Source organism: Schistocerca americana, chromosome 6 (assembly GCF_021461395.2).
Source record: "Schistocerca americana isolate TAMUIC-IGC-003095 chromosome 6, iqSchAmer2.1, whole genome shotgun sequence".
Taxonomy (NCBI): Eukaryota; Metazoa; Arthropoda; class Insecta; order Orthoptera; family Acrididae; genus Schistocerca; species Schistocerca americana.
This window is the reverse complement of record NC_060124.1, coordinates 228,800,054-228,818,827: the sequence shown is the minus strand read 5'-3', so window position 1 is coordinate 228,818,827 and position 18,774 is coordinate 228,800,054. Positions and strand designations below refer to the sequence as shown.

Here is an 18,774-nt window from a genome sequence, read left to right as displayed (position 1 = left end):
AACCTTAGTCAAGAAAAGAGCAAGTGACATGCAGAAACAGAGAAAAGGGACAATTTCTGGAAAGTGAACAGAAAGCTGGTGATGAAATATAAAATGTGTTTTAAGTGTAGTTTTGTAAATAAGTTGTAACTAATGCAATGGGCTTTCAAATATTACATGTTTCAAAATACAGTAAATTGCAGTTTGTGGTAAAAACATGTATTTTGGATTATTCAAGTTTATTGGCAACCCGTGAAGTTTCAGGTCTGTATTAATGCAGACATACTGGGAACTTGCTGTACTAAGTTTATTCTGACCAACATATCTGTAGAATTTTGTAAAATGTTTTGATCTTGTGATCCTTTCATCCCAGCATCTGATTGATGGCAGTATCTTTAATTGAAGTTCAGATCTACTTCAACTGTTCATTCATTTTTTCCAATACTGTTCCCTCATCACACGCAACATTAACTGTACCAAGTTACTTAATATTCTTCTGTTAAGGATTAAAATCAATTTTTTATTTAGTTGACTGGTTTTTTCACCAGGGGTCACTTTATCTTATATAATAAAGTGTAGCAGCTGAAATATTCAGTGCTTGTTTACAACACATGCTGGGGACGGACCAAATAATATGAACATCATACACTTTATTACATCTTGTTGCAAGCTGACACCACTGGGTACACATAAATACTGTGATTTGACTGCGGTGCACAGTTGACGTTCCAAGTCTTGGAGGTTTTCTTTTAGTGTATTATATGCTTTGTACTGCGATAGTGAAATGTACGATTCCTCGGGTTTCGTAAAAGGGCATCTTGTTGGTGCACAGTTAGCAGGAGCACCTGCGAAGAAAATGGCTGAACTTTTTTAACATTTCTCAACTGACAGTATCCATGGCAATGACGGTATAGACAAAACATGATAAAAGAGCATTAAAAAGGGTTATGGCCAGACAACATAAAACTACCATGCAAGAGTGTTTGCAGGGCTCAACACTCACTTGAGAAATACTGTGTTGACAAAAACTGTGTGTGGGAGCATGCATCAAGTGTGGATCTGATTACAACACCAGGGCAATGGGAGCGCACACTTACTTTGTTAGTGCCGTTCCACCTTGCTATGAAATTGGCACATGCAAATTTTGTAATTAGTTATGATCTAACAATCAAGAAATATCGGCTTTGTCTAGCTGGAATTAAGTCTGTCAGGTGCCTATCGGTAGACTTCCAAACCCTGAGCCACCTGTTCCTACAGTAGTGTATAGTATCCACTGACTGCAAACTTTCCAAATAAAAAATCCTCATGTAAGACTTTAACAGTCAATGTGCAGTTTGTGTAATATTATGGTGACTACAGAAAATGTGAAAGTGTGGCAGACGTAGTATTCTACACTCCTGGAAATTGAAATAAGAAGACCGTGAATTCATTGTCCCAGGAAGGGGAAACTTTATTGACACATTCCTGGGGTCAGATACATCACATGATCACACTGACAGAACCACAGGCACATAGACACAGGCAACAGAGCATGCACAATGTCGGCACTAGTACAGTGTATATCCACCTTTCGCAGCAATGCAGGCTGCTATTCTCCCATGGAGACGATCGTAGAGATGCTGGATGTAGTCCTGTGGAACGACTTGCCGTGCCATTTCCACCTGGCGCCTCAGTTGGACCAGCGTTCGTGCTGGACGTGCAGACCGCGCGAGACGACGCTTCATCCAGTCCCAAACATGCTCAATGGGGGGCAGATCCGTAGATCTTGCTGGCCAGGGTAGTTGACTTACACCTTCTAGAGCACGTTGGGTGGCACGGGATACATGCGGACGTGCATTGTCCTGTTGGAACAGCAAGTTCCCTTGCCGGTCTAGGAATGGTAGAACGATGGGTTCGATGACGGTTTGGATGTACCTTGCACTATTCAGTGTCCCCTCGACGATCACCAGTGGTGTACGGCCAGTGTAGGAGATCGCTCCCCACACCATGATGCCGGGTGTTGGCCCTGTGTGCCTCGGTCGTATGCAGTCCTGATTGTGGCGCTCACCTGCACGGCGCCAAACACGCATACGACCATCATTGGCACCAAGGCAGAAGCGACTCTCATCGCTGAAGACGACACGTCTCCATTCGTCCCTCCATTCACGCCTGTCGCGACACCACTGGAGGCGGGCTGCACGATGTTGGGGCGTGAGCGGAAGACGGCCTAACGGTGTGCGAGACCGTAGCCCAGCTTCATGGAGACGGTTGCGAATGGTCCTCGCCGATACCCCAGGAGCAACAGTGTCCCTAATTTGCTGGGAAGTGGCGGTGCGGTCCCCTACGGCACTGCGTAGGATCCTACGGTCTTGGCGTGCATCCGTGCGTCGCTGCGGTCCGGTCCCAGGTCGACGGGCACGTGCACCTTCCGCCGACCACTGGCAACAACATCGATGTACTGTGGAGACCTCATGCCCCACGTGTTGAGCAATTCGGCGGTACGTCCACCCGGCCTCCCGCATGCCCACTATACGCCCTCTCTCAAAGTCCGTCAACTGCACATACGGTTCACGTCTACGCTGTCGCGGCACGCTACCAGTGTTAAAGACTGCGATGGAGCTCCGTATGCCACGGCAAACTGGCTGACACTGACGGCGGCGGTGTACAAATGCTGCGCAGCTAGCGCCATTCGACGGCCAACACCGCGGTTCCTGGTGTGTCCGCTGTGCCGTGCGTGTGATCATTGCTTGTACAGCCCTCTCGCAGTGTCCGGAGCAAGTATGATGGGTCTGACACACCGGTGTCAATGTGTTCTTTTTTCCATTTCCAGGAGTGTACATATTTTTTCATGATGTTGAACATATATTTGAGACACCCATAAACATCTGCAGAATCCATAGTTTCTAGTGTGGTTGTTAGGTATCAGTAGTGGCTGGCATCAATGTAAAAATATGTTGTTATTGAAACATTTGTTATGTTGCTTAGTAGACGTCAGCAGGTGTGCATGCACACTGTTCTGCCCCATGAACGTTCAATTTAACTTTGAACTTGTGTTTGTTTGTTGTGTAAATTGGTTGTGAAAGAAATTTAAACAAAAATATCATGTGTTTACTTTCTTATTTGAATATAACCATTTCTTTTCCAGTTCCATTTATAGTACAAATACTACTTAATTGGAGTTTTGTTAGTGCCTTTAAAACATAATGTAAAAAACATTTTAAAATTCCAACCACAGATTTCTACAAATATAAAAAAAAAACAAAAAAACAAAAAAAAAAATCAAAGATTTTAGCCAATGTGCAGATAATGGCAGTTAGCTATGACAACAGCACCATGCGCATTGAAACAGCTACCAACAGAATTCCAGGAGTACAACAATGTATTTTAGTGTGCAGTGTGCTTCCTTGTCAGTCATTGTTCAAACATTAAAGTCATTATCCACCCATCCAATAGAGAACTGCTTCTAGAGATATATGCCACCTTTATCTTCAACAAAATTTTATGAGTTTTGGAATTTACAGTAGAGCCAAATGTGGCCTGTGTCTTCTTTCAAGCAGTCAGTAGTTTTGCAATGTTGTCATGCAACATTCCCATGTAGGCAAAAATGTGTTCTCACTCCATAATGAACTACTTCCAGCAATATTACTTCTGAGCGTCTGTGGCACATGGGCATTGTACCACTGCTACAGTGATTGATGATTGTATACGGAGACATCCCAGAGAATTTGCTTACTCTTTTTCAAAGGATGGAATTTATTGCCATTCCCTTTTGCGATTGTGGCATATCGCATTATGCCCCACTTTATATGGATACCACAAGCCAGTATTTCTCTCTCTCTCTTTTTGTGTGTGTGTGTGTGTGTGTGTGTGTGTGTGTGTGTGTGTGTGTGTGTGTGTACGCGCGCGCATGCAAGGGGGGGGGGGGGGAGGGATTTGAGTTTGACAAGACTCGTAGCTCCTAGTTTTTTTACAACACGGAAGGTTTATCTAGCAAAATGATTGATCCATCACTTACCTACCTGTACTCTCAGTGTAGCAAAAGCATACTTTATATTGCCATATAGTTTCCTCATCTATTATGTGCCATTAGAATGATTGCCGTGATTTGTGCATTTACTATCATATTCAGATGATCAGAATTGACTTAAAGCATTTACAGATCAGCAGTGATAAACTTTTTCTATATATACACAGCCTGACAAGAAAAGTGAAGCAGACTGAAGGGCAAGAGGAAACAAAATGAAACATCATGGGTTCAGAGGACATGTTGTGTTATTCCAGTGATTACAATAACAAGTCAAAATTACAGGCGAACTTATCAGTATCAGCCCACTTATCAGCGTGATGTTGCACATCATCTGACCTGGATGCTTGCACTGATTGGGTTTGGACAAGTGTCGTAAAAGCATTGTATACTCTCAGGCAAGCTGGGCCGTAACTGTTGTAACTGGTCCTTGATATCTAGGATACCGACACTGGGACAGAGTTAACGTAATTATTGCACCCACACACATTATTTAGGCACTCAGGAGTACCTCAGCTGCAGAGTATCTCACCATAACACAGACAGTTCACAGAAATGTACCATTTGTGGATGAACAGTGTCATGTTAAAAAATGGCCCCATGATACCGTGGTGTGTGTACTGTAAGACCTTCGCTACACACACCATCAGATTATTTGACTTGTCGCTCTAGCGAAGTAGGCGAGCGTCAGCAATATGTCTCATGGTCTGATCGTGGTGTGTTTATCTTCTGCCGTTAGGTCAGACGATGGAAATGCCACTTGCACGCTTAGAGTAGCAGATTGACGGTGACCAACTTTAAACAGAACTTGATTAATTTTCACACACATTTATTAAAATAATAAAAAGTCATAGACATTACATAACTTGATTCTGGATGCTGTTTACAATTGACAATCTGAGGTTCCTTTGGTCTTGGTACGTTAATCTTATTCTCACATATTTCTGATACTTGACAAAGTATCTATTCATTTATCTTCATGGCTATGTACAGGAATATGATAATATTATTAGGCGCAGACTGAAACTTGACTATAGACTAATGCAGACTGGCACAGACTAATGCAGACTGACTAGTCGGAGATCCGTACACTCATTATAATATCTTGAGCGTTCAGGTATCACTGCGCAAGTGTGATCCGCGAGGAGAAAAGGTTCTACGTTAGCAGCAATCTCATTGGCTGCGTTACATATTAATACGTGGATCGGCGGAAGCAGAATTTGGTCCGTCTCTAAGACAGCGCCATCTCGTAGTGCGGAGACGGACGAGCGCTGCGCCTGCGCTGTTGTGCTTAGCGGGGCGCGCTCTATTGGTCAAGTTGTGTACGCGCTGACTACACGGAACTATGTACACAACAGATACTGTTGCATGAGAGGTAACACATGAGGACGCAGGATGTCTGTGACCATAACCTGAAGTCACACCCGCTGGTTCTCCATGCCAGAAGTAACACCACTGTCCTTTCTAAAACACTGGAAGAACAACATTGCTACCCCGGTTGCTGCAATACTTGATGATAATGGGCATCCATGGTAATGCAGAACTGAAGTTCATTGCTGAAAACAATGTGATACCATTCATCAGTGGTCCATGCCACCTGATTACGATACCACTTCAAACACAGCAACCAGTGCGAGGGATGGTATTTCCCTTGTACGGCTACTGCTAGTCTCTAACTAATGGCGCAGCATAGCACAGAATGTTGTGAGGAATCCACTATTTGTTCTTGAATGGTTGGTGCAGAGGTGAAAGACACTACAATGTGCTTAATGCATGATGCAGTGATCTTCCGTCATGGTGGTCAGATGTGATCGATTGGAACACAAACAAATATGCCTGCCCTCACGTTCCCAAGCCATCAAATGTCCGGCCATTGACACATTCAAATGCCTCACAAATCTGAATATTACATTAGTAGACCAACTGGCAAAATGCAAAAGCACATTGAGCCCCATTTCAAACTATCAGGTATTGATGACACTGTCTTACATGTGGTATCCAACATCTCTGTGTTCTTAATAGTAAACACTCAACATATACCACTGTTTGTACCCCTTGTGTACCCTACCTGGCCTGGTAACAACACTAAAAGTGAACAATACTAATGCACTCTGGTTGTCATTCTGCCGGTCACTGAGAATTTCAGTTGTAATTATTTACGTATCCACTGGTGTTAACATTGACATCCAACTATGTCTTGTGGGTGCTTCACTTTTTTGTCAAGCCGTGTAAATAAAATTACTTATAACAATGTAATGAAAAGGGTAGTTACTACTCACCAGTTAGTGGAGATGCTGAGTCACAGAAAGGCACAACAAAAAAGACTGTCAGAAACTTTTTGTTGTGTCTTTCTGCGACTCAGCATCTCCACTATATTGTGGATAGCAACTATCCTTTTCATTATATTGTTACATTCCATCCTGGATTTTCCATTTTTTAAAATTACTTATAGTTTTTAAAACAGGTATACAGCTTCACATGTCTCCACATTGTTTGCATGTTTGTTGCAGCCAGTACAAGTGCCTCAGCAGAGGATAGCAGATGTAACCAGTGGTGCTGGAGGTGGCACTGAACTCCTAGACCTGGACAGTCAGCAACTGAGTTTGGGAAACATCGACTCAGGCGATTTGGCTAACTTTGGTCTTTTCTACAATTCACTATCGGAGAATCTGTCCAGCAACTTGAACCTCACAGATGGAGGAGGTGCAGCTGCAAATACAGAGGCAGCTGGAAGCACTAACATGACTGACAGCCTGACAAGACTCGCAAACACTACCATGCAGGATATTTGCAGTCTGAACAGCATGTATAAAGGAACTGGACACTGACAGTCTGCTAATGCACAAGGTGCAAGCAAGATCCCTGAAAATCATGGAAGTAGGAGGTAACGTCTGTCACAATTTTGAAATTTATTATTCCCATATATTTTTAAACATCTCATCTTTCCATCTGAATTAATATGGTGACAATTTCCATAACATTGGATTTTTTATATAAATGTTACAGATTTAGTTCTAAATTTTGTGTACTGTGACTGAGGTAAATCAGTTCCAAAGTCATCGTGTCCATGACTTTGCTAGATAACTATGGGAGTCATAGCTTCATTGCATGTGGACATTGGGATGCCTGGATCCCTTCATCTTAATTTTGCTTTATGGATCAAAATCAAACTGTCGTGTTTCATACGATGTGATTACCTGTCAAAGAAGTTCAAAATGTGACAGTGAAAGTTTAAGAACATAATCACCCAATTTCTTCATGTTGTGCTCATCTTCTTTAACAGCTATATGATGAAGACAATACTAGTAAAACACAATCTCTTCACAAACCTGCACTTGTGGAAGGACAAAGAAATTCCAGTATCGTCATCGGTAGAGTAAGTCTTCCACTAGCCAACACTCTTCCATATCTGGGCAGCATCCTCCCATCAATTGCTGATATAGATTCAGAAATTGAATACAGAGTTAACTATGCTGGAGCATTCTTTGGCAGAATAAGATCTCGAGCACTTTACAATCACGAGGTCAGTGTTGCAACAAAGATCATCAAATGAAATTCAGTTGTAATTCCCACCCTATTTTAATGATCGGAATCCTGGAGCTGTACAGACTGCATCTTACAAAGTGGGAACAATATCACCAGTTGGGTGCTGATAACCTCGGTGTTCAGTGCCCCTAATCCAAAAAGAGAGAGAGAGGGAGAGAGAGAGAGAGAGAGAGATATACAACCAGTAAAGAATTTATAGTTTTAAGATGCCACTTATGATGGGCTGATCAGGTAGTTTGCCTATCTTATAATCAGATTCGCAAAGAAGTGTTTTACTCTCAGTTAAAAATGGGCAGACACTTTGTGGGAAATCGGAGGAAACAATTTGGGGATGTAATTAAGGCTATCATGAAGATGTGTCACATTATTGTTAACAGTTGGGAGACCTCAGTCCAGATTGTACATCTTTTAGATCACTAGTCTATTGTGGGTCATTTCTTTTTTAATAAAAGAGCTGATGAACGGGGATCAGTAAAGGGAAGTACAAAAAGGGTTGTTCTAAAATCAGAGGTAAGGGATGAGATGATTGATGTAGGGAGAACAAAATTGAACAGCAACAAGAAAGATGCAATTGTGGAGGGGGGAAATCAAAATATGAAACTTGAGCAGAAAGGAAATTAAACAGTCGCTGGCAGAAAGTTGGTACAGAAGTTGTAACTATGTGTGGGGGGAGTTAATGGGTGGAAAGGAGATACGGTAATAGTTAAAACGAAACTGATAGTAAGTGTATGCTGGGCGCTAAGTACAGGGTGTACATAAAGTCTGGGAACACTTTCAATTATTTATTGCACAAGAACTAAACACTGTACAGATATCATACGAGAGCTATTGAGAAAGTAGGGAACATTGCCATGTGACGCCGCTAGGCGTGTGCCAATTGCATATATTTTGGTATGTGCACGCTCGGCAGCTCAGTCGGCATCCATCCATGACAACAGGAACATGTCTGCACGTCTGGTTTTTTCGATATTTGAATTTTAAATGTGCGCTGCAATCGAAAATACTGCCAGTTGTGAGGTGCAGTCTGTGATAGAGTTTTTGTTGGCAAAAAACCTAAAACCTATAGAAATTTATCGTGAACTGTGTGAAGTGTACAGAAACAACGTAATGAGTGAATGGCCGAACCAACGTTCATGATGAAGAGAAGATTGGACGCCCGTGCATTGTGACTGACAATCTTGTCGCTAAAGTTGATGAAACGATTCGTGAAAACTGTTGCTTCACAATAGTGGAGCTTTCGCTTTCTTTTCCACAAGTTTTACGGACTTTGTTGTTTGAAATTGTCACTCAAAAGCAAGGCTATCACAAATTTTGTGCAAGATGGGTGCCCAAAATGCCTGCAGAGCACCATGGAGAACAGTGAATGGGGGCAATGTTGACATATCTGGAGGCCTACCACAAACATGGTGATTCATTAGTGGATCGAATCATAACTGGTGACGAGACTTGGGTGAAACACATCAATTGTGAGACAAAATTACAGTCCACGGAGTGGGAGCACATGAGGTCCCCCCAAAAATCAAGAAAACGTTTGCAAACCTTGTCAGCAAGGAAGTTGATGGTGACAGTGTTTTGGGATAGGCAAGGTGTGCTTCTTATTGATTTTGTTGAACGTGGAGCAACCATAAATTCTGCCCAGTACTGTCAAACTTTGCACAGCCTTAGAAGAGCAGTTCAAAACAAATGCCGAGGAAAGCTGACATCCAAAATTTTGTTTTTGCACGACGATGCCCGCCCTCACATGGCAAACCCCACTAAAGAACTCCTTAATTCATTCAAATGGGAAATTTTCCCTCATCTGTCCTACAGTCCCGATCTTGCACCAAGCGACTTCCACTTGTTTCCCAAGGTTAAGAGCTGGCTTGCAACACAGCACTTTGATGACAATGTCGAACTCCAGGCGGTCATGACTCACTGACGGAAGTCTCAGGCGGCAGAATTTTACGACAAAGGTCTTTCAAAGCTTGTCCACCACTATGATAAGTGCCTCAGTGTGTTTGGTGACTATGTGGTAAAGTAGTATGTCAGTCACTCTTTCAGATGTATATAATAAAATGTATTTCTTGTACTTAGTTTTTTTTTTTTTTTAAATGCCAAAACGTTCCCTACTTTCTGAATAGCCCCCATACATATGTCATTTTGAAGAGAAACCCTGGAAGTGCCCCCCTCCCCCATGTATACTGCCACAGCATAGTTTGGTAATTTGCCGATAGTCAGCGCTAGTCGCAAACATGGCGAGTTTAGGTGCGGAGTGAGCTGCTTCATGAAATGGCCTCTCCAATCACCAGATCTCACTCCGTGTGACTTTTTTCTGTGGAGACACATTAAAGATCTCGTGTATGTACCGCCTCTAGCACATGATGTAGCAGAGCTCCAGGAGAGAATACGGGAAGTGACTGCCACAGTCGATGATGCCATGCTGGGATGGGTATGGCAGAATTCGATTACCGTATTGACGTCTGCCGGGTCACTTGTGGTTCACATATCGAATATTTGTAAAAAAAACTTTCAGAGTTGCTCTTCAAAATGCAGTATGTATGACATAGGTACAATGTTAAGTTATGTGCAATAAATAATTGAAAGTGTTCCCAGACTTTATGTACACCCTGTGTAAGTGGCAAAGCGTATTTCAAACTGCATACTTTTGAGATGATGTTGCTGGGAGGTAACTTTCAAACAACCCACATACTGAAACAAGCACCAAGGTAAAGACTTGTTGTTTCATAGCGTGCTGTTTGTCAAGATATGAACTTAGCATTCCGTCAGATTTTTTCTGTAACTATCACTCTGTTGTTATTCTTAAGAACTTCAATATCACTCAGTCCTTTGTACCACATTCTCACACATTTACTATAATAATAATTTATTTCTTTGCAACAATTTGTCTATAAATTCCACCAGTTACATAGATAAGCAGAAATGCTCCCTTACATTATCACAACTTGCCTGAAATACACATTTCCCCTAATTTTCTGTTAGAATATATTTTATTCTCACATATTCACTTCCATTTCTTCTTACTACTACTGTGCTGTAGAAACCAGAGTTATGATTGTTGGACCAGAGCTGCAGAGAAAAAACTATAGTTACAATATCAAATAGTAGAATAAAAAGGCATGATGGCAATTCTCAGTATGTTAACTGGATATTGACAATAAAAGTATATAATTTATGCCTTACTGCTCTACAGCTGACAGTAAAGAAATTGAAATATGATAGTATTAACAGTACATGGAACAGAAAATGAGTGCCTACTTGTAGATTTCTGAAACAAGAACACCTGAGGTAAAACTGATGATATTACTCACACACATGCACACAAGATATTGACTTCCACACTGCAGAAGTGTTTTTAAAACCTTCTCCATTGGCTGAAAGAGGTCTTTTAATGAATAAGTATTAAAAATGCTAAAAGCACTAAACTAGAGATTCAGCATACACTCAACTGTTTCATTTCAACTCTGTTCCAGTCCTTTTTGTGTAAGAACTTGTTTAACAGATAATGTTGTCTTATCACATTTATTACTGATCTTATTTTCTTAACACCTTTTCAGAAAATGAGAATAACAATTAGAATTATAAAGAGAATGATAAGTGAATTGCTTTACAGTCTGCTTGCAGTATCATACACACCCCACCTAGAAATCAGATATAGTTTGTGGGTTCTGTTGCAAGTAAAGCCCATTTTCTGGTGCTGTAGTGCCGTACATATGATAAATCACCTCTTTTTAAATTAGCATTTGTCGATAATCTGTTAATATGCTCATGAGCTGGGGAATTAGATATTGCATAGTCAACAGAAATAGATTATTTTGTCTTTTGTTTGTAGCTGATAGAACAGCATTTTCAAATGTTGAAATGTAATTAAATTCACATTCACAAACATTCCGAGTGGAAGAAGAATGATACAAATAAAAAATGAGAACAAATAAAAAAGTTCATACTGTGATTAAAATGACATGACAAAGGAATAGAAATAAAAAATTACATTTAAATCAATTATTGATAAATGAATAAAAATAATGATCAAACTTACTTTGACAAAGATTTTAAAAAATGTTAAGCATTTAATCTTCTGCATGTGAGGCCCTTACCATGTCCATTATGCTACACAGCCAGTCCATTCATCAGAACGTATTTAAAACTAACGAGTGTAATGTCAGATTCTGAATATTTATTTATTTTTATGCCTCCTTCCATCAGGGTGAATGGCTGCAGGGTGTGATACCTGGGATCTTAACCTACATCAGTCTATAGGCGGTTTCAAAAATGTGATCCCACTACTTGGGACCTCTACTTGTAAGACAACAAATGCATGGATGCACAGCATAAGTGTGAGGTTGGTGTATGGAATTAGATGTATTGGCGAAGGCAACAAGGTTGTACAGACACAGTGTGGAATAGATTTGCCACCTCCACTGAGAAAATTCAATTTTTATTTGGAGTTGTTGAACAAAAGTGGAGAAAGTAAGTTTGGAATCAATGAGAGCTGATGCCTAGTGTGCTACTGTAAGTTAAGCAAAAGACATCCTGCAGATTTTGATGGCGTACGGCAAAAGAAAGGTCACACTTCTCTCAAGGCGTTGTCTCTTACGTTTGGGAAAGTTCTTGATTATTTGAATGCTTGTGCAAGTCCTGATACGATTATGTAATGATGAGTGAAAATTTCTGGCAGATACAGTGGAGAAATGAAAGTTATTGGTGTAGGCAAAGAGTTCAATCATTCAGAGGTGAAACACTGTGTACACTGTGCCAGGTATATGGGTGATTTTGACAGTGAGATTTTTCAGTGTGTGGTGCAATATAATCCAAACAAAGAACTGAACATTGTGAAACTTGAATGTTTTGATCGTGCCCAAACACATTTAGGTAGGAGGTTGGTGAAAGACTAATAATTTAGAAGAAATGAGGGAAGCTGTGTGGCCCCTCCTCTTTCACAGGGTTGCTACAGACGAGGAGCCATATCATTCTCTCTGTCCAAAGCATCCTGTATGTTGAAATGCTTGCCTAAAACAGTATTTGTGTGCCTCAAATCCCTAAAACCTGGTTTCATGGATGTAATATTGTGTTTCAATGAAGGGTCAGTCAGTAGGATAGAAGTTTTCAGTGATACAGACATAGAGCCTGGAGTGAACATGAAGAGTGCACTTGTCAGTTTAACAGTTGAGGGTGTGGGAGGCCAAGAAAAGTGCTGTACAGATGACAAAAGAGGCCAGATTTTTAAAACGAGGCTCTAAACATAAGCTGTAGGATATAGAAACCTGTTGGTAGTGTTGTACCTGGCAAATTTTAACTTTGAAGAAATGAAATGAAATGAAATCGTATAGTATTTTGGCTGGGAGACACCTTATGGAGTTGTTTGGCCACTTGGTGCATGTCTTTCTGTTTGACGCCACTTCAACAACTTTGCACGTCAGTGAAAGTGAGATGAATGAAATGATAACAACACACAAACCCAGTACCTGAGCAAAGAAAATCTCTGACTTGGCTGAGAATCAAACACAGGACCCCTTGATCTAGAGGTAGCAATGCTGATCACTAGACTGGGAGCTGTGGGCTCTAAGTTGAACATGTCATACCAAAAAACTTTAATTGCATTTTCCTGGAAGTATAAAATTTTTAGTTTTAGGTACAATTTTCCCCGAAACTAATACGTGTGTGTCAGTGAAACTAGGCACAGAAATTAAATACATCATTTTCATTAAAGTGTCCTAGAATTATGACAGTCAAATAAAAGGTGTGATACATATTTTGGTAATACTTTTTTAAATGCCAATTTTTTAAGTCTCATACTTTCGATAAATTTCTACTGATAACAGTGATACTGTCATACAAGTAAAATGCTTTGAAGAAAATATGACAACTTATGTAAGTTTCAAATTTAGTGTGATTTGAGCAAATAGTTTTTGAGAAATGGGTACCAGCTTTATTATGATCACACATAGGTAATTTGCTCAGTGCTGGGTTCCCTTAAGCAAAAATTGTGAGTGAGTATATGTATTGTAATCTCAATGCAAGAATTTCTAATTTATTAAATACACTACTAGCCATTAAAACTGGAACACAGTGAAGAAAGCATACAACAAACATCAAAGTGTCAAAAATGTACTACAAAAAGCTCGAATGATAGCATGATTAACATTTCAGTGCAACCGCATAAAGTGAGCAGGAGTAACGCCACCTACAGTCTGTGTTTAATGAAAGATTTTGTAAAAGATTCCCATTTGTAAATTGTATTTGAATGTTTTTTGTTTGTGTGATTGTGCTTTGCCTTGTGTAAGAAGGAGAAACATCTACCAGCATGTGTCGGAATTCGGTAGTCATACTGATTCAGCACCTTGAGTAATGTTATGGGGTACCATAGAGTACTCAACAATTATCACCTCTGATTCACTCTTATGGTAATTGGGACAGCAGGCATTACGTTTCAGACATGTAAAGGCTGATGGCTGTGCCCTGTCTTCAAGGTCTCTGTGACATTAGCTTTCAACAGAATAATGCAAGACCACAAGTAAATGTCCCATCTGATCTCAGTTTGACTCAGTGCTCATCTCAATCAGTGCTGTTGTTGATGCTACAGATGGCAGCTCTGTGTACTAAATTTCGCACTATGTATACCTTCAAATCATCTAAAAATAATAATAATATATTCTTCCTACACACACACACACACACACACACACACACACACACACACTACTTAAAATTTTGTTATTTATTTCCATTTTAATGGCCAGCAATTAACTTTGAATACAGCCAGATACAATTTTGAACTAAAAATTTATTTTGCACCGACCTGAGTTTCTGTACAACATTATTTTCTCGGTAGATAATTCAGGCAAGGAGACTGAGGTGGTGACGCATTTTCAGACACCACTCATTCACAAGCTACATTACAGCTTCTAAAGTTTTCAGTACCGGTACAGATTTTGTATATTGATATGTTCAAGCCAGTAAAGATATATGAAAAATCTCTACCTTGGAAGATCTGTTAAGCATAGCTAATAATAACAGTGAAAACAGATATAAATTGCAAGCTGTTAGGGTTATCCATTCAACGGAGAAGGGGGGGGGGGGGGTTATTTCTGGATTCCGAATGGCTCCCCATTGGGGAAAAAAATTTTTAAGTTCAGAATTTCTTCCGTGTCCTTAATCCATTATTCTTCTTTTTGGTTCACATGAATATCTATTAGATTGCTACTTAGCTTAAAGATGACATGTTGAGTTGCAGGCTGGCACAACAGGAAGTCTCTTACAGATTTAGCATTTTTAGAAGAAAAATAACCCACACACGCGCGCGCCCATACACACACACACACACACACACACACACACATTCCAACCCGGAGTGTGTGTTATTACAGATAGTTCTTAATTTTTATTACTATGTGTCCACATTGACTATGGAATCAGCTCAGATCTTTCTCTGACTCCTTTCCATAGTTCTGCTGGTGCAGTATGAAAACTTGTATACAATATTGAGCTCCATTATTGACTTTCCATCATTTTTCTGGTGATCCAAAAACATTAAAGTGCTGAAGGCTCGGGAGCTTAGTACTTTAGACGTGTCTGTACCACAGGATTCATACATCCCTTGTTGTATGCCAGGTGACAGTGCTGTATTTTTCCACAGGTAATGCTAGAGCTCTAGACCTGCAGAATAGACAGAAATGAAAGGACCTTGTATCAGTTTGGAGTGGTTTGGTATAATGCTTCAATGAATACATTCATATGCTTACTTCCTGTTTGTACAATAACATTTATAAAACTTTTTATTTTTTGTAAGTAAGTAATAAATACTATTCTTTGTTGTGTTTATGATGTACATGTTATTTGGTTTTCTACTGTATTGTTACAGATCTGAGTGGAGTGTGGCCTCCAGCAGAACAGTGAATGTGTAAGTAGTAACTCCTGTGAGGATAAAGAGTGTAGCACTAACAAATGTGGTGGGACGCAACAACGGCATCCAGTCAGTTTGCTGTGCAATAAAAGAAACTGGACTTCAGTACACCTAGGAAAAGTAATGACAGATTATGCAAATAGAGAACGGTACAGTTCAGATGTAGCATTTTCTAGTGAATTCAGGTGCATCATTTGTCCAGTTACGAATCATCTGCGTCACACTATGAGAAATTCGAGAAGTGATCTCGGATTGATGTCATGCATTATGTGCAATGAAAGTTGGCTGTGGAGTGCACTTGGGTCTCCAGTGCTAAGTGCTCTTGAAACTTGTAAAACAATGTACAAAGCTGGCAGGAAATGACTGTATTAAGCAAATTTGTGTAAATGTTATTGATGAATGTTGTTTTTATGAGGCTTTTATCCATTGTACATTTTATTCATGTGGACTTTTATTTGTATATTTTATACAAAAACTTTTATAGCAGGAAAAACAAAATACTACTGTTGCTCACTTTTATTCTGTAAGCCAATGGCTTACAGTAAACAGTGTACACTGATTTTATTTCAGTTGTTGTATTTGAGTATAATATACACATTCAATTTTCATATTTTCTCTGATCTCTCAGCCTGGTATTTAATTGATTTTTGTATCTGCAGAGTGACTTTGTATTGATTTCATGTATTTTCTTATGCACTTTGAAGTACAAGCCAGTTATATAAACACAGTTAAAATAAATGTGACTGCAGATCCATTACTTGCATGAGATATTTGCCATTCTTTTCTTCAGTCACGTATGTTATTTCATTGCTACAATGTGGATGACCTGCAAACCTAAAACAGAAAATTTCCCTTCTCCCATTGCAGATTTCCTTTTCCTTATACTGAAACATGAAACTGATACAAAATTGTACATTTAGAGTAATAACTCACCTAACTGTAGAAGTGTTGAATAATGGATATGCCCACGAATAAGAACGTTCAGTGGTAAAGTCGTAACTGAGGAAAAGTACACTGACGAACGAGAATATTGTGACCACTGCCCACTGTGAGGTAGAAAGTCACCAGGCGGCATTGCGAGTGTGACGCGTCAGGGAAAGTACATAAGTGGAGAATCATTCTAGCATTACTACTGGCTGCACATGAGAAAATCCACTGACATAAGAGACTTTCACAAACAGTATGTTGTTATGGCCCAGCATCTTCGTAGTAATGAGGCTCTCAGAAATGCCGAAGCCGGTCGGCTGTTTGCGTTTTCTGTTTTGAGCTTCTATGGAAAGTGGTTGAAGGAAAATGAAAACACACGCAGGAGACAAGTGTATTGGATGGTGTGCCTCAACACAGAATGTGGTGATCCTGACTTGCCCTCCCAGTAAAGCAGGATAGGAGGTGATCAGCTGCTGATTTGATGACAGAGTGCAATGCTGGTGCAGGCAAAATTCTTTCAGAGCAGACCATTCAATGCACAACTTTTGAGCATGGTCTCTGCAACAGAGAACCCCTACATGTTCCCATGTTGACTCAACGACATCATCAGTTACAGTTGCAATGGGCACAAGATCATTGAGACTGGACCATAGATCAGTATAAATGTCACGCCTGGTGGGTTCTTGTTTCACATGTCACATGTTCAGATATACTGTTGTCCTGGCGAGGGTCTGCTCGAAATGCACACTGCGCCATGGACGCAAGCAAGCCTGTGAGTGCAACATTATGCTAGCATATCCAGTATGATCAAAGGCACCAGTGCAGCTGTGTACTGTTAAAATTATTGTGGACTACCTGTATGCCTTCATGCTTGATTTCTTCCCTGATGGCAGTTGTATCTTTCAGCAGGATAATTGCCCATGTCATGAGGCTATAACCATGTTACAGTAGTTTGAGGACCTTGATCTTGGCCATCAAATTCACCTTATCTGATGAAACATATCTTGGTCAGTATCGGACACCAGCTCCGCACCCATAAACCGTGGGCCTATAACTGCGGTAATTGCATGACGTGTCCTTAGACATTTTGTGCCATGCAGCTCCGTACATGTAGCAAGGACTTGTTGAACCCATGCCATGCAGAATCGCTGTTGTATTGCAGTCCACAGATGGAATAGTAAGCAGGTTGTCATAATGTTTTGTCTCATCAGTATGTGTATTGTCACATATTATGCCACAGACACCCATTTTTTTCCCTTCATTCGTATTTCAAGACTGGCAGTGGAAATGAATTTCGTAAAATCTACTTATGTGTAGGAATTAACAGGAATTATTTTTCTCCTGAATTCTCATTAGACATTGTGACATGTGAAAATAAAATGCCTGAGAAGACAAAACACATGGGAGTATATGGTTGGGATGTAGATATAGCGGAGTTGAAGCAGATGCAGGAGGAGAGCTTGACCCTACACAGTGATTCATCATTTATGTCATATACAGGTTGTTACAAAAAGGTACGGCCAAACTTTCAGGAAACATTCCTCACACACAAAGAAAGAAAATATGTTATGTGGACATGTGTCCTGAAATGCTTACTTTCCATGTTAGAGCTCATTTTATTACTTCTTGAAATCACATTAATCATGGAATGGAAACACACAGCAACAGAATGTACCAGCGTGACTTCAAACACTTTGTTACAGGAAATGTTCAAGATGTCCTCCGTTAGCGAGGATACAAGCATCCACCCTCCGTATTTCAAGACTGGCAGTGGAAATGAATTTCGTAAAATCTACTTATGTGTAGGAATTAACAGGAATTATTTTTCTCCTGAATTCTCATTAGACATTGTGACATGTGAAAATAAAATGCCTGAGAAGACAAAATACATGGGAGTATATGGTTGGGATGTAGATATAGCGGAGTTGAAGCAGATGCAGGAGGAGAGCTTGACCCTACACAGTGATTCATCATTTATGTCATATACAGGTTGTTACAAAAAGGTACGGCCAAACTTTCAGGAAACATTCCTCACACACAAAGAAAGAAAATATGTTATGTGGACATGTGTCCTGAAATGCTTACTTTCCATGTTAGAGCTCATTTTATTACTTCTCGAAATCACATTAATCATGGAATGGAAACACGCAGCAACAGAATGTACCAGCGTGACTTCAAACACTTTGTTACAGGAAATGTTCAAGATGTCCTCCGTTAGCGAGGATACAAGCATCCACCCTCCGTCACATGGAATCCCTGATGCAGCCCTGGAGAATGGCGTATTGTATCACAGCCGTCCATAATACGAGCACAAAGAGTCTCTACATTTGGTACCAGGGTTGCGTAGACAAGAGCTGAAAGCCCCCATAAATGAAAGTCAAGAGGGTTGAGGTCAGGAGAGCGTGGAGGCCATGGAATT

The 18,774-nt window shown here is 40.3% G+C and overlaps 2 protein-coding genes across 9 annotated transcripts in view; one reads left to right on the top strand and one right to left on the bottom strand.

Moving 5' to 3' along the window:
• The window catches only part of LOC124619477 (embryonic polarity protein dorsal-like), a 99,374-nt gene extending 83,176 nt beyond the window's left edge, over positions 1 to 16,198 (top strand). For all 5 annotated transcript variants that reach the window (XM_047145889.1, XM_047145886.1, XM_047145887.1 and 2 more), the window contains 2 exons: positions 6,493 to 6,866; positions 15,387 to 16,198. In XM_047145889.1, coding sequence (XP_047001845.1) covers positions 6,493 to 6,810 — 318 coding nt within the window. In that variant the 3' untranslated portion in view covers positions 6,811 to 6,866; positions 15,387 to 16,198. The remainder of the gene's footprint in view (positions 1 to 6,492; positions 6,867 to 15,386) is intronic.
• LOC124619479 (PSME3-interacting protein) overlaps positions 1 to 18,774 on the bottom strand; it is a 110,981-nt gene that overhangs the window by 6,799 nt on the left and 85,408 nt on the right. Inside the window, exon 8 of one of the 4 annotated variants that reach the window (XR_006980085.1) lies at positions 686 to 824. The exons of 1 other annotated variant lie outside the window; for it this stretch is intronic. The gene's annotated coding sequence lies outside the window, so the exon portion shown is untranslated. Of the gene's footprint in view, positions 1 to 685; positions 825 to 10,417; positions 10,595 to 14,959; positions 15,182 to 18,774 lie in introns of those variants that run through there. 2 more of the 4 variants (XR_006980083.1, XR_006980086.1) reach the window with 2 other exon arrangements.